General features: G+C 38.4%; 1 protein-coding gene across 1 annotated transcript in view; it reads right to left on the bottom strand.

The window, feature by feature from the left end:
* Positions 1 to 559: 559 nt before the first annotated feature.
* The window catches only part of LCP2 (lymphocyte cytosolic protein 2), a 29,219-nt gene continuing 15,246 nt past the window's right edge, over positions 560 to 14,532 (bottom strand). The window contains exons 7-21 of the mRNA XM_009649520.2: positions 13,357 to 13,555; positions 12,819 to 12,919; positions 11,578 to 11,647; positions 11,283 to 11,366; positions 10,451 to 10,476; positions 10,340 to 10,359; positions 10,129 to 10,233; positions 9,189 to 9,219; positions 8,548 to 8,560; positions 7,384 to 7,504; positions 5,058 to 5,107; positions 4,117 to 4,220; positions 3,176 to 3,253; positions 1,960 to 2,115; positions 560 to 1,235 (exon numbers count right to left, since the gene is read on the bottom strand). Coding sequence (XP_009647815.1) covers positions 1,113 to 1,235; positions 1,960 to 2,115; positions 3,176 to 3,253; positions 4,117 to 4,220; positions 5,058 to 5,107; positions 7,384 to 7,504; positions 8,548 to 8,560; positions 9,189 to 9,219; positions 10,129 to 10,233; positions 10,340 to 10,359; positions 10,451 to 10,476; positions 11,283 to 11,366; positions 11,578 to 11,647; positions 12,819 to 12,919; positions 13,357 to 13,555 — 1,281 coding nt within the window. The 3' untranslated portion in view covers positions 560 to 1,112. The remainder of the gene's footprint in view (positions 1,236 to 1,959; positions 2,116 to 3,175; positions 3,254 to 4,116; positions 4,221 to 5,057; positions 5,108 to 7,383; positions 7,505 to 8,547; positions 8,561 to 9,188; positions 9,220 to 10,128; positions 10,234 to 10,339; positions 10,360 to 10,450; positions 10,477 to 11,282; positions 11,367 to 11,577; positions 11,648 to 12,818; positions 12,920 to 13,356; positions 13,556 to 14,532) is intronic.

Raw genomic sequence — 14,532 nt, forward strand, 5'->3', positions numbered from 1 at the left:
AAAGAGTTCGATAAAACCCATTTAACAAAGGAGAGGGAAAAAGTCTTGATACAGTATGCTTCAGTGCTCCTCAGCTGCAACTTGTATTTTAGAACTGCATGTGTTATAGTTTTGCTTGAAAAAATACAGTAAAACCAGAAAGCAGTTGTCTAAGAGGAACTAAGTTTAGCCCACTTGTGTCTGTCAGCTTTCTAAGAGATTTGGGTGTGTTCTGCCAATGAAGAATCACATGATGATAATGTTGTTGATAATGTCGATCCTATTAAAAAGTTCCTTCATTTAGTCAGAAAGACACAGCTGAAGAGACGTCTGTGTTAAGGGAGGAAAGCTGCTTTCTGAGTGGGGTTAGAGGATCCTAGGAGATACGTAATTCCAGTTTGTGGGCTAAGACATGCGGTCAGTGAGTCATTGGTGGCATAGCAGAAAGAACAGGATACCTGTAGATATTTTATTTTGTTAGAAAACTGTGAACAAAGACAGTTTCATAGCTGAAGAACACAGACACAGACCTTGACAGGCAGCTGCATATCCAGGGTTGGGCTTTTTTTTCTTTTTCTTTTTTTTTGGTTAGGTATCTTTAGGATCCAGGTCAGAGTCCCGGTCTTTTCATAGAAGTGGCCATAGTGAGATTTATTGGGAAGTGTGTTGTGGGAAAAAAAAAAAGGGGGGGGGGGGCTTTTACTGTCTTTTGTCTGCAAGGTCTGGGTCTACTCTGTGTCACTTAAAATAACATAATTGCTACTGCAGTTCTGACCTGAAAAATAGCTAACTTTTTTTTTCCCCCCTCCTACAAAAGCAGAGACCTGTGCTGGTATTTATTTCATGGGTCCTTTAATTTGGTGTGGAAATCATTTCAAGAAGATACATGTATGCAGGAATAAAAAAAATTCTCATGTACTGTATGATTAGTGGACAGTAATAAACACATTGGAGGAAAACCAGATTTTTAGGGTACTGCATTTAAGGCATAATTTAAAAATAACATTGTCCTTTTTCCTTAAAATTAAAAGGATTTTTAATGACTTCATTAGTTTGCTGAAAAAGGAAATATGCTGAAGTTTACAAACTTCAGTAGGCTTCGATGCTCTATGTGATCTTCATTAAGGTCTCATTTAAATATGTCCTGCAGCGTATTTTAACATGCACTGGTTTCTTGAACCTCTGTCTTTTCCATCAATCAGAAGAAGAGGTGTTCTTTGGAAGTAATCGATGATATCTGCTACAGAAGAAAAATCCTGTGGGATGGAAAAAATGAGAAGGTTGTGGCAAAAATGTCAGAAGTATTAGTAATTAGTAAAACCAAAAGGTTTTTTTTTTCAACTTGAAATATTTAGCAGTCTTCTATGGGTCAGTAAATGCTATCAGATCAGCTGTTTTCATTCCTGCCATGATCCATAGCTCAATAACTGTTAATGTAGTATGTGTACGACGTACTGCAGTGTTGAATAATTAATTTATGCAGTCTTGGCCTGTTTAATATATGATGTTGTCATTCTGCTTGACATGATTGCACTTGAAAGTTCAAAAAGTTGCCTGGTAAATTCAGAGAGTTCTGACTTGATGAGAACTGCAGTACGTGTGCTGACCAGTCTGCCTGGTGCCAGTACATCCAACGCAGTACTACGGGGTGTAAGTAAACCAGCAGCCTGGGAGCAAAGCAGTGCAGTTGGCAGATAGGATTTGCTCTTATTTCCCTTATCTTGTATCTTAGTGGTAAACAAACATTCCCTCATCAGGTATATGGATTTCTAATAGCTGTATTCTAAGGTTATCCCTTCATTCCCTGAGTGCAAACAGGAGAATCTGATTTTACTGCCAGCAGTAACATATGCTATCAGGAATAACTCCAAGACAATAAGCAGAATTCCATTGGAGTAAAAGAGCTGCCAGGTTCAGTAGTCTGACACGTGTCTGGAGATACCTTAAGATGAAGGGAAGTATTGTGAAAACACATAGTACCTCTTTTCCTTTTAAGCCGGTTCCTAACAAATATATGTGATTTTGCTCCTGGTAACGAATCTGGATGTTGTATACTTTATCTCTGTACAGCACCATCAGTACATATGGATGAGTAGCAGTTTTTCTTGAGCTGTCTCTTACCAAGAATGTTCCATCCTGAAAGATGAAAAAATGAAAGATGACAAATAAACGTCACTTCTGGAATTGATCAGCATAACAACCTTAACTAGAGCACTTCTAAGTCTTTCTTCTGTCTGACATCTCTTTCCTCCTTGTAAGAGAAACTGCACTATTCAAGAGTTTAGGTCATTTCTCAAATATTTTATCTTTCAATTTGCTACTTAAAACTTTCCTGTCTGATACAAATATGGATCTTTAGGGAAGGGAGGAATGGTGTGCTATGAGGGAGAGATTCCATTAAAGGTGGAAGTAAATTATCAAAGGCCAAACCTTACATCACTTTAACCAGAACAGAAGTTCGTTTCTGGTTAAGTGCCAATCAAGGTTCCTATGTGATCTGTTTACATACAGCCTAAAATAACGATAGTGTCTGTGTATTTTTGGTCAAGGCAGTGATATTGTGTGTGTGTGTCTCTCTCTCTTCACTTCAGATCTGTTTTAACAAGTCTTCCGTTAAAACACCCTTTCTTAAAGGCATTGAATCGTGATCTCAAAAGCTGGACCGTAGTACAAGTCACTGAAATGCTGTACATGTCATCTTCAGCTCATTGTGTGTGCTGTGAAGCATCAGAAACAGATGGGATACGATTTGGTTTATCTCCACAGGCACAGTTCAGCCTGGGTTTCATCTGTTTGAGTCTGTGCTTCATTTTGCTGGTAAATATGGCCTAGGAAAGGGTGGGATTAATCTCATCTAATTTGAGCTATCTAGAACTTGGAATTTGCATGAATTCCTCACTGGTGACGGAGAACAATTTCCAGAGAACAAGTCACTCCTCCTAAGAGAGGCGAGGTGAAACTGCTTTCTGGAGACAGGTAATTTGTTCTCTTGGACTACGGAAAACAGCACCCTGCATGGCTGGTTTAGGCTAGGTGTGTAACTTTTATGTGGGTAAAGACATTTAAGGTGAATCCCTCACTAACTATCTATAGTGGGGCTATAACCTTTTCATGTTATGTACATTCACTCTTCCCATGTGACTGCCAGGACACCTAGCTCGGAGATGGTGAGAATCACCAAGGGTTTAAAGAGTACCTTGTTTATTTTTCGAAGAGCTGCTTCTGCTTCTGGCCGGCTAACATAAGCAACGTACCATTCATCATTTAGTGAGTCCTGTGGTTTTTGTGAGAGAGGAGAAAGGAGAAAGTCGACTGTCAGTGAATTGGCTTGTGATATTAACAGCATACAAATACGTAGAGAGAAATTTGAATGTGAGGGATATTTGGGTTTATGTGCAGAATCTCTGAAGGCATGAGCTTCAGGGATTGTGCTAGTATATATTACTGTATGGTAAGTGGCACTAATTTAAAAATTATTTCCTCACTTTGATAAATTTGAAAATATTACAGACCTAGCTATAATATGTCTGCAAGTAAGCTAGGAAAACAGATATTTGCAAATATTTTCAGTAAAAGATAAATTTTCATTGACATTTTCTCTTTTGTCTGCCTGGGATGCTAGCATCCTTTGTCTTCATTTCTCTGGGTTTTATTAACATTATTTTATTTCATTTTTTCTTTTTTAACTATCATCTGAGACAATAATGCAGACTTCCTGTGTACACCCCATGAACACCAGCAGTGTTATCACCAGGAGTGGTTTGCTCTAAATTTGTCGTATGTAAAGAAATGCGAAACAAAAATGCACTTTGAGGGTATGAATTCTTTACTCACCAAGGTTTTGTGGAAAGAGAACTGACTGTGTAAATGCTAGTTGAAGGCAATTGTGCAAAACAAGTAATCCAGCAACCAAGTATTTTTCTTATTTTGTTCTACTGGGCTTTTGCTATTGTTGTTTTTCTTGGTGAAGACAAAATAAGAAACTAAACTTTGACACAGAAAAGGAAACTGAAAGCACCTACTAACATCCTGATAGTGACTGCTAACTAGGAAAACAACTTTGAAAAACGTTCTCTTTCAAAATCAGAACATGTGCTGTGTTTAGCAGTTATAGTTAATACTTGCAGTGTTTTGTACCTCATCTTCCTCCATGTTTATTTGGTGAACAGTCTGTCTGCTAGGAATTGGCAGTGGAGGTTTTGGGTCAGCTGCACCTCTTGAAGGAGATCTGCTGTTGTTGCCTTCAAAGATATAAAAGTAGAAAAAATGTTAAAACCAGGAAAGTAATTTCATCTGTGGCATGCATACGGGTTGTACAATCTTCATTTAATGAGATGTAAAGAATTTATATCACTCTGATCCTGAGACATTTTGAATTAATTGAGGCTACTGTATGAGAACCAGGTTCTTTACATAAATTCAACGTTGGTGCACAGGGGCTTAGACTGAACTCTTGCAGTCCAGGTTTTCTTAAAGTCAGATGAACTTGAAATAGAGGTTACATCTTTTTAGCTTCTGTACCACAGTTACTCAGTTGAGAGCATCTCTGGTTTCTTTAGAGACGGTTAGAAGTAACGTTGGCTCTTTGCATGCCTTGCCTTCTTAGCATGTAGAAACTAAAAAAGTCACTGTAAGACATTGGCAGCTGTTTCCGTATGTGAAAAATTATTTGTCAAGCAATTGATTTCTAAGCTTCCTTTATTTTCTACTTGTTATTACAAGATAAAGATGCAGCATATTTCTCATGTAACTGTTTTCTTCCTTTTTCAAGAGTATTAGTAGACCACAGTGACTTGCAGGTAGTCTTAGCTAGATTGAAAAAGATGCTTATATGAAGTTTTGACAATGGTTTAACTAGGCAGTAAGCCCAGTTATGGGACAAACGTTATGGGAAAAAAGCCATCTTAGATGCAGAATAAGAAAGTTACACAAGATGCCTTTCAGGAACTCAATAGTTTTCTCTTCACAGCCCAACCAAAAACATCCAAAAAAAAAAGATTGCATTAACTGCACTGAAACCACCTTTCAACATTCAGTCATTTTTTTGTACAAAAAGTGTGGGAATGCATGATACAAACCTAGATGTAAGCGTGGTGGTAGTGAGCCACTTGAAGACAGGTTTCTAGCACTGTTTAAAAAAAAAAAAAAAAAGTTGTCAGTATAAATACAACAATGATATACAAAATTTCTGTGCTCTGAAGAACTGATCTGGACTTTGTGCCTGTTTTACAGAATGAGATCCTCTTGAGATATATGCAGGATGAGGATAGCCTTGTCTGTCTTCTTTTTGTTTTTCTTTCCTTCTTGTTATGTAAAGAGATCCACCATTAAGTTTACTTAAAGCTCAGTATCTGGGTAAAAGGTAGAGGGAATCAGTAATGGACCACCAAGACTTCTGTAGCAGGATCAATGCACTAAACTGCTTCAGCTTGTTGAGTTTTCAGAGGGAACAACCACCTTATTCCCCTAGAGCAGGAAGCACAGGCAGCAGCTTGCTAGGTGTTTCTTTCTGTGGGGTTTTACTTACAGAGTCATTTTTCTTGTGGCTTCTATAATGTTGATGAAAATGCAGTTTCTCATCAGTAATGTTGCAACTATGGATGTGGAGCTACTGGAAAGAGTCCAGTGAAGGACCATGAACTTGATAAGGGACTGGAGCATTTCATGTGTGAGGAAAGGCTGAGGGAGCTGGGACTTTAGCCTGGAAGAGGGAAGGCTCAAGAGGGATCTTATTCATGCGTATAAATACCTGAGGGGAGAGCCAGGCTCTTCTCAGTGGTACCCAGTGATAGGACCAAAGGCAGTGGGCACAGACTGAAACACAGGAGGTTCCCTCTGGACATCAGGAAATGCTTTTTTACTGTGAGGGCAACTGAGCACTGGAGCAGGTTGCCGAGAGGGGGTGTGGAGTGTTCATTCCTGGAACTACTCAAAGGCCTTTGGGACCTGGTGCTGGGCAGCCTGCTGTAGGTGACCCTGCTTGAGCAGGGAGATCGGCCCAGATGACGTCCAGAGGTCCCTGCCAACCTCAACAATTCTGTGATTCTGTGAGCTATGAGCTGACAGTGGCACGGAACTTGTACCCACAGCACCATAACACTTTCATGTGCCTATGCTTTCCCTCCTGTGTTCATTTTTATACTTTCTGTTAGAAAATCTACAGTTTCCTTTTATAGCCTGACCCCAGAACCCTCATCCAAAATGTCTCAAAATGAAGAGTCCCAATCTTCAATTTTTATCTCTTTTTTTAATTTCTTCACCTAATTGGGAACAAACTGCATGCATGCTTTTCCTTTACAGTTCATATTTCTGCATGCTTAAATGAACTGTACAAAAAGCTCTGGTATGAATATGTTAATTATTTTGCAGAACAAAAATGCCCTATCATGACTTACGATTCATGGGAGAGAATCAGCCAAATGGGGGCCTCTGCTATAGCAAAATTTGGCAATGCTGTTTGAATATAAGCAGAAGTGTTCATCATAGAAATAGCTCATATTTGCATATGACCTTGCTATTGCTACTGCAATATTTGTTCTACTGGAGTGTCAGGAGTTCCAGAGGGTGATCGTAAATGGGAGGAATTAATCAAAGAGCCATTAAAAAAATGCAGATATTAGAAAATGTACTTCAGACTTAGACTGAAGGAGCCCACTCCAACTCATCAAAAGCGAAGTCTGTTGCACACTAAAACAGAAATCAAAATTTAATTAAGGGCTCTTCCATCTAGCAAACGAAGTCATAACAATCTAATATTGGGAAGTTGAAGCTAGAAAAAATCATAGCTGAAGCAGGGTTCACAATTTTAAATAGGAATTATTCACCATTGGGTAAATGTTAGTAAAAGGGTGGTGAAATTCTTTCAGATTCACCTCTAGACAACAGAGTTTGTGGGTTTTTTTAGTTTTGAAGAATTAGTAGCTGCAGCTCTAGCACTTAGGCTCCTAGAGTGTGCAGAATCCTTTTAAAGAAGGACCTCATAGACCTACATCCTACATAGTTTTGTAGAAGATGATGGCTTCCCCAAAGGGTTTGTCACCTTTATGGATCCTGCAGGCAATGGGAGAAATGTCTCAAGAATGGAAGCATTGTACCATGTAGGCCCTAAAATACTTCCTTGACATAAACCTGAGAGTTTTGCATTATTTTCTTGGTTGTCTGATGTACACTATCTGGTTCCCCAAATACAGAGCTTCAATTACATGAAGGATTCTCTTTGATATTAGGAACAACACAAATTAGCATCTAGTGGAGGCAAGGGTATAGCCTGAAAAATAATGGACTACTTCAGGTAGTTACCTTGTGTTCGCCTGAGAACCCTGTAGCCCCATACATACTATTATTTGCTAAATTGCAAAGAGATTGAGGTTCAAAAAGATTCACACAATAATGGGTGAAACAAACCTTTCTGCAGCAGGCATACTGTTGGATCCTGGCTTTGGTGGAGGCTTGACAGATTTGGATGGGAATGTATTGGAGCTGTATGGCGGCAAAGATAGCTGTGGCACTGCCCTTTGGGGTGCAACTGTGGAGAGGAAGAGAAGGAAACTTATCTGAGACATTCTTAAATGAGGTAGAATAAAGAAATGCTGTCACATTACTGCTGTTTAATTAGATAAACATAATAAACTGTTCTATAAAATGTCCTTGATATGTTAAGTTACAGATTGTAAACTCATATGGTCAACTGAGAACTTAAAATTCAGTATTAAAATTAAAAATAAACCCTAACAGGCTTCAGCAACATTTATATTGTCTAACTCCTGTTTGGGATAAGCCACAATTCAGCTACCTTAACTGCAGTAGAGCGGAAATGGTATGTAACCAAGTGTTCTCTGTTATGTTGCTTCTAAATAGTGGATTTGAGGTTACCTTTTTGAACTTCATGCCTTTGTGGGATTTCTCCCATATCATCATAAACAACAGCATAAAATAAAACATTTTCTTTCTGCAGTGTCCTCAGACCTCAACTACTGGTAAAGAGGGGAACAGATTAACGGCGCTTAAATAGCCCTATTCCTGATGGAGGCCTAGAGGCAGTGATAATTTGTAGAGACTTGGCCAAATGTTCTGCTTCTGTTATGGCATCACTTTACCAACCTAATTTTAGGAACCAGGTTTCGGAAGTAATTTATAAATACTATTATTACATGAAACGAGTTCTGCTTCTGTTTGCTAGAGTAAATAACATTATACAGAGGACCAGTGCCAGCAGGGTTTGAATGAACGTTTTGTTGGAAACTGAGGATATCAGGTTTACATGCCTGGCTGCTTGATGCCGTGTGCAGATCACAAATCTCTAAAATGTGATGTGTTTCAAAATAAGAAATCCTGCTGTCTTGTAACTGGCTGACTGAGGAAGCTATTAGCTATTGATTTTCTGTGTTTTGTGGCTTTGATATATAAATCTGCATGAGGTACTTTATAAGCATTCTACAACCTGTCAAGAAACCACTTGACTTTTTAAAATGGCTCTAAAGAAACAACTCTGCAATCTTTTTTTTTTTTTTTTAGAACTAAGACAAAGAAACACTTTTAATTTTTAAAAATCACTGTAGAAATACTTACTGTCGTCTTCTTCCTGGGGAACCAAAAGAAAACAAAAATTAGTGACATAGTATAGCACAGTTCTTAGGAATATTTTACAGAACAAAAACCTGGAAGCTGGTGAATTTTGAGTATACAGGGACTCTAATATCTATGCTGCCACTTTAATCTAAAATGCTGGGGTTTCTACCTTCATGCAACACCAAAAAATTTTTAAAGTTCTTGTGTTAAGGTACAGCTATTATTTACAAATGAGCTGTGAGGTAGATGCCCCATGATGGATCTTGACCCAAAGTAGTCATTTCCTCATTCCTTCAGTAAGTGTAGGCTCTCACAGTTATCTGAAAGTGAAATCCTTAGGTCACCTTAAGCTGAAAAAAACCCCAAAAAGTAGTGTAAGCAAAATCACTTCCCCCATGTCATAAAAAAAATTCTGCCCTTACTCTTCCTGTTATCTAAGATAAAGTACTCAGGGAATAAACTGAGTTTGACACAGAAGAACTGTTTAAAAAGAAACCATGTGCTATGAAAGATCCGTGAGTATTCATCATAACTGATAAAAGAAATGAGTTTTAACTTTTCCAGATTTATTTGTTTATACAGGTACTTAATTTTATTGTAGTCCCTATACCTTTAAATATTTGCTCTGAGACTGTACTTACTTCATTTTTTTTGTGTGGTGCCCAGCCCTGCCTGAAATGAAACAGAGAAAACAAAACAGGAATCATAGGTCCAATATTACTCATTCACTCTGTCTGCATTAGACCACATCTTCAACTAAGACGTGAATTCATACCAAGTTTTACAGACCCAATGAATGCAGAAACAATTTTTTTTCCTCACAAAAATGTCTAAGATTCTAATTTTCAGCCATAATCTAAGATGTTAAGTTAGTCCTTAGCCCATCTTGATTCTATCAACAAGGAAAATGTCTGATGAATTGATTATCAGATTAGACCTTAAAACAATTTTTTACAATTATGAAACATTAGTCTTCAAGTATTGAACTCATGTATAGAACTCGGCACCATTGCTGGAGCACATGATAAGCCTTCTAGTCTTTTTTTCTCTGATAATTATCCTGGCTGATTAGCAGATCTCAATTCTTCCTTATTTTGTTTTAAGATCAGTCACACTGTCCAGCCCACAAGTTACCTAGAAAATGCTAGAGAATGACCTAGTTCTGTGAGAGAATGCTGTTTGCTATTAAGAAGGAGCTTTGCAGGCTGGCAAAATCAATGGTGGGAAAGTAAAGCTTTCTTTGTCTAACATCCTGAAAAAAACCAGCAATAGAATTCATGAAAGAAGGTTCCCTAGAGCAAGGAATTGAGCAGGTGGAAAAAACACAGATCATATATTTCTTTGTGCAACTTGGAAGTGAGTCATACCCTACGTAGTGGCTGTTTCAGATATGACTGGAGAGAGCTTTTACTGCATTCACACTTCTCTGTAGCTTACAGCACATTCAGAAAGTGAAACTTTGATATCTGCAGACACTGCTGCCCTGCATTAGCAGTAAATTATACTATCTGGTGTTGCTTATCCATTTATTTCTTAAATTTAATTTATCCTTTATTAAATTTCAATTAAATGAACACTTACTTTACAGGGGCTTGCTTCCTTAGAGCAGATGGATTGCCTCTTTCATATCTGTCACTTGGTGGGACAGGAGGTTTTGGCATCATTGCTAGCTGTTCCCCCAGGGATCTAGAGCAGGAGCAAGATGATGAAATAAAGGCAACAAGCTGCTAACTAAGAAATACCTGGGTAATACTAGCATTGAGAGTCTCATTTCCAGAGCCAAAACTCTTACCTTAGCTGCGAAGTCAGAGGCTGTAAAACAACAAGGAATAGTTAAGAGAATGTGTAAGGGTATCAAAATAGGTGAAAAACATCAATAAGCACCAAGCAAAAAAGACCTCACCTTTTCAGGAAAGCCTGGCTTCCTCCCTGAAAATAGTAAAAGCTTACATTTAGAAAAAATTCAAGTTAAGATAGTTACACTTACTATGAAACAAACAAGTTTTATATATCATTGAAAGTGAATTTTGCAGATGGAAACACTCAGCCTTCTGAGACGTAAGCCAGAAAAATATTTTGGCTTTGCAAGAGGTGGCAAAATTGCAGTATCTCTTACTAAAGGAAAACTGAAAAATTTTCTAAAAGTGGCGTGTTTTGCAATCATATTTGCTATGGTTCAGCTTTGAATTACTGGTTACTTTTATGCCACTGTATAACAGATGAAAGTGTTTAGATAATAAATGAAAATTATAGAATAGTCATAGTCTCTAGATTCTTTGTAAAAGATGCTTTTCAGGTCTGAAACAAATGCCATTTTTTTCCTGTTTTTTTCAGTTCTCAGCATTCTTTAAATTCTGGGTGCGAAATGACATACAGTAGTGTATGCAGAGTTTTGTTAGCTTTGTATGTAAAAGTTATTTCCTCTTTTAATCTACTAAATATTTCCTTGTTCATTCACATAAGTATTACATCAAACCTTTATTGCACAGGGATGTCATAGTGTCTTTCTGTTCAACTAGTCCTGAGCTAGGGTTGCTACTTTCTAGATACAATTCCTCTCACTTTATAAGTACTGCTCACATTATTTATTCATAAACAGATCGCCTTGTATGGAATTGGATTACAGTACGTTTGGTTGAGCCTTGCTCTTTTGCATGAATGATATTCAGACTGATAATTTTGAATAATTAAAAAAAACCCCAACACCATTGATATTAGCGTGAGCAAATACTGACCTGATACTGGGCTTTCTCTTTCAAATGGTGGAGCAAGGCGATCCAGTGAGGGTTTTGTGCTTCTGTCTATAGAAGGAGCTGGGGCTAAACACAAAAGCTGTGTAAGATAATTTGCTAGTAAAGGTCAATATATCTTTATTTTGCATAGCCATGAACTGGTGTTACTTCTTAAAATAACAAGTGAGGCTTCTGCATAAATAGTAGAAGAGAGTGGCTCTGAGGAGATACAGGCAAAAGTGAAGTGCTGTATAGCCCGTGGGAAAAGCTTTACAAAGAGAAAGCCAGCTGTACTTACGTTTCAAAGGCTTAATATTTCTTTCTCTGCTCAAGTCATTGTTGCTTGGTGGAGGAGGAAAAGCTGGCAGCTAAAACAAATATTTTACATGTGGTTAAAGTGTGTCTTCACCTTTCTGTTTTAATTTTAATATATTAGCCCCACCACTTCATGTCTGCCAGTCTTTTTCTCTGGTACAGAGCAAGGAATAGGTCTCTGCTCAACGCCATAAACACTCTTGAAGAATGACCTACGTACCTGGGTTTTTGTTAGACCCAGAATCACCTCCATCTGTTTCAGCTCACAAGGGATGCTCTAGTGGGATGTTATCTTTGGGGAGGACATGAGTATTGTCAAAGGAAAGAAATGGGAGCTACAACAATGCTGTTGTATCTTTGCCCTGCCAATGCAGCAGGCGTTAGTTTTGAAAACTGGTATGGAAATCAGTGGATGTAAATTTGAAGTTGAGAAATATGTATTAAGTCTGTGTTACTGACTGTTGCTGGCTGAGGCAGGGGAGAAAAAAAAAAAGACGTTTGTGTCTAAACCTAGATTTCTCCAGACAAATGCCTTCCAAAATTTGTTCTTATTTCAAGAAACCAGAGCAGCAATTTAGGACAGCAGTCAGAACTCATGACATGTAAGAGTCCTGTGTGTTTTATATATATGAACTATGACACTGGGTCAGACCAAAAGTCCTTCTATCACATTCTAAAATTACCTTTGTTTGTGTACATGAGTAGGTCTAATGTCCATCTGTTCTGGCATACAGTGAACCTGTAGTGCCAGTTGTAAACAGCACAGTAGCTTTCAGTTTTGAAGTATCCACAGGACCAAAAAATAGGGAAAAAAATCTGGGTCATCAGGGTTCCCATCATACAGTCCTTTATGCTTTTGTGTGGTCTTAATTCAATTGGACAATTGCGAGCAATATAGCTTGGAAAGACTTAGCCAGTTTTTCTTTTACAAATATAACTAAAGAGAGGGATCTATTACAAATTTGTATGGGAGAGGCATTCACAGGTGGGTAGAAATTTCCAGTGTAAGAAACAGCCAAGTAATGTGAAATAATATAATGTAGTTGTTCTGTGAAATTTAATTGTTCCATCAAAAAATGACCACCCTGTAACAGAGATCAAATGTGTTTTCATGGCTGAAATTCTTCCTCTTCATACACTATCTGAATAAAAACAGCATTACACTTGGACTTCTAAGCAGGCACTAGCAAAGCAAATAGGTGAAATACTAAGAAAGGAACATACAGAAGCACCTCTTCCCCCGAATGAGGCTGGGACTGGGGATGGGCCAGGTCGCTGAGGTGGTACTGGAGGCTGATGTGGTGATCTAGTTGTTGGAGGTCTGTCTGAAGAAAACAAAAATCCCAAACTAAACAGCTACACAAACAGTTTGGTTATTTTATTCTCATCAGAAGTTTATGAAAAAGACACCTTGCAATAACCTTCATACTTAAGTTAATATATCACAAAGACATTGGTTTAGTATGTAATGGTCAGTTGCTTTATGATCAATGTTGGTTTGGGAGTCACAGGCTCGTTTGTCCTTTGGTGGTGAGGTGACTCCATCGGCTAGTGTCTGTTGGCCCGCACAATTTGTGGTCATTCACTGCAGTACAGTGACCGTGTGAGTGAAACACCAGCCAGTCTAAATGGCAGTTTGGTACCCCTGCATCGGACTACACGCCTGCAGGCTGCTGAAGGATCAGATATAAAAAAAATGGCAAGCAGAGAAAACTGATCACTCCCTTTTCCCAATTTTCGCTAGTTAAGTTTTAGTATTTACCTATATAATCTGTGTTGTTTGCAAGTGACTTGGCAGGAAATATGACGTTGTGGTGTGCTTCGTCGTTATTGGATGGAGGCGGCTCATAGCCATCACTGTCATGTTCTGCTTCCTCGGGTTCTTCTGTTGGTGATTCATAGTCAGCCTCATCTTCCTTTTCCTGGTCATCATCAGGGCTTTCATAATCATCATCGTCATCCTGGCAAGTGTACATAAAGGGTGGATGCTGTAACAGGATTCTGAACATCGCAGTGCAATTCCCTTGTGGCCTTTCAGGTATGGTATTTTTCACTCTGGAGGCAGCATTTGATTATCACATACAGCACTCTACAGCTTAAGAAAGGAAATTAGTATAGTTTTATAACAGTAACTGCGGTGGAAGGTCAAGATAGCTTATTGAAATGCACAGTGCCTTTGTTTGAGGCAATAGGCAAGGCACCAGCAAACAATTCAGTGCTTCCTAGAAACGCACTGGAGCAGCAGTTGATGCCTGTTGATATTAATTCTTACTTAATAGCACATACTCTACAGCCTGCAACTCAACTTTTTAAAAATGCTTCAGAAAAAAGGAGGTCTTTGATATGGGTCTTGGTGCCCTCCGCTGACCAGAACCAAAACAGCTCCATACAACTTGCAGGACCTAGTACAATTGCAGTGGAAATATGGTAGCAGTCATTGCACACATCTTCTGTGCAATCTGCCAAGGCTTATAAGAAAACGAATACTCAATTTGTCATTGGTATCTTGGCTGAAATTTCCAGACGAGATCTGTGACATAGAGCCCAGGTGCTCTACAGGTGACTTACCTTTTGTGCTCCTAAAATAGCAGCAGATCTCCTGCAAACTTAGTAGTGAGTGGTTTTTAAAAATCCCTCTCCATTTTTTGCAAAAAATCATTGGCACTAGTCAATGTTAGAGAGTTTCGTCAACCTGGACTGTGGATCAGTCAGCTTATTCGTTTAGCTAGCTGAGTTGTGTATGCTTCATCTAATGCCATTTACCAATGCATTTTCTATGCTGAAAGGCAAAAGGAACTTTTGCAGTCTAGCTGGCTTCAAAAAATTAGATTCTTCAACAGAACAACTCTAGGGAATAAAATGGCAAGAATTTGCCATTGAATAACATACCAACCTTTTCTTTACTAGCTGTCTCTTTTAAGAGCTTGAAATGGGTACA

This window comes from Egretta garzetta, unplaced genomic scaffold (genome assembly GCF_000687185.1).
Source record: "Egretta garzetta isolate BGI_Z169 unplaced genomic scaffold, ASM68718v1 scaffold60, whole genome shotgun sequence".
Lineage (NCBI taxonomy): Eukaryota > Metazoa > Chordata > Aves > Pelecaniformes > Ardeidae > Egretta > Egretta garzetta.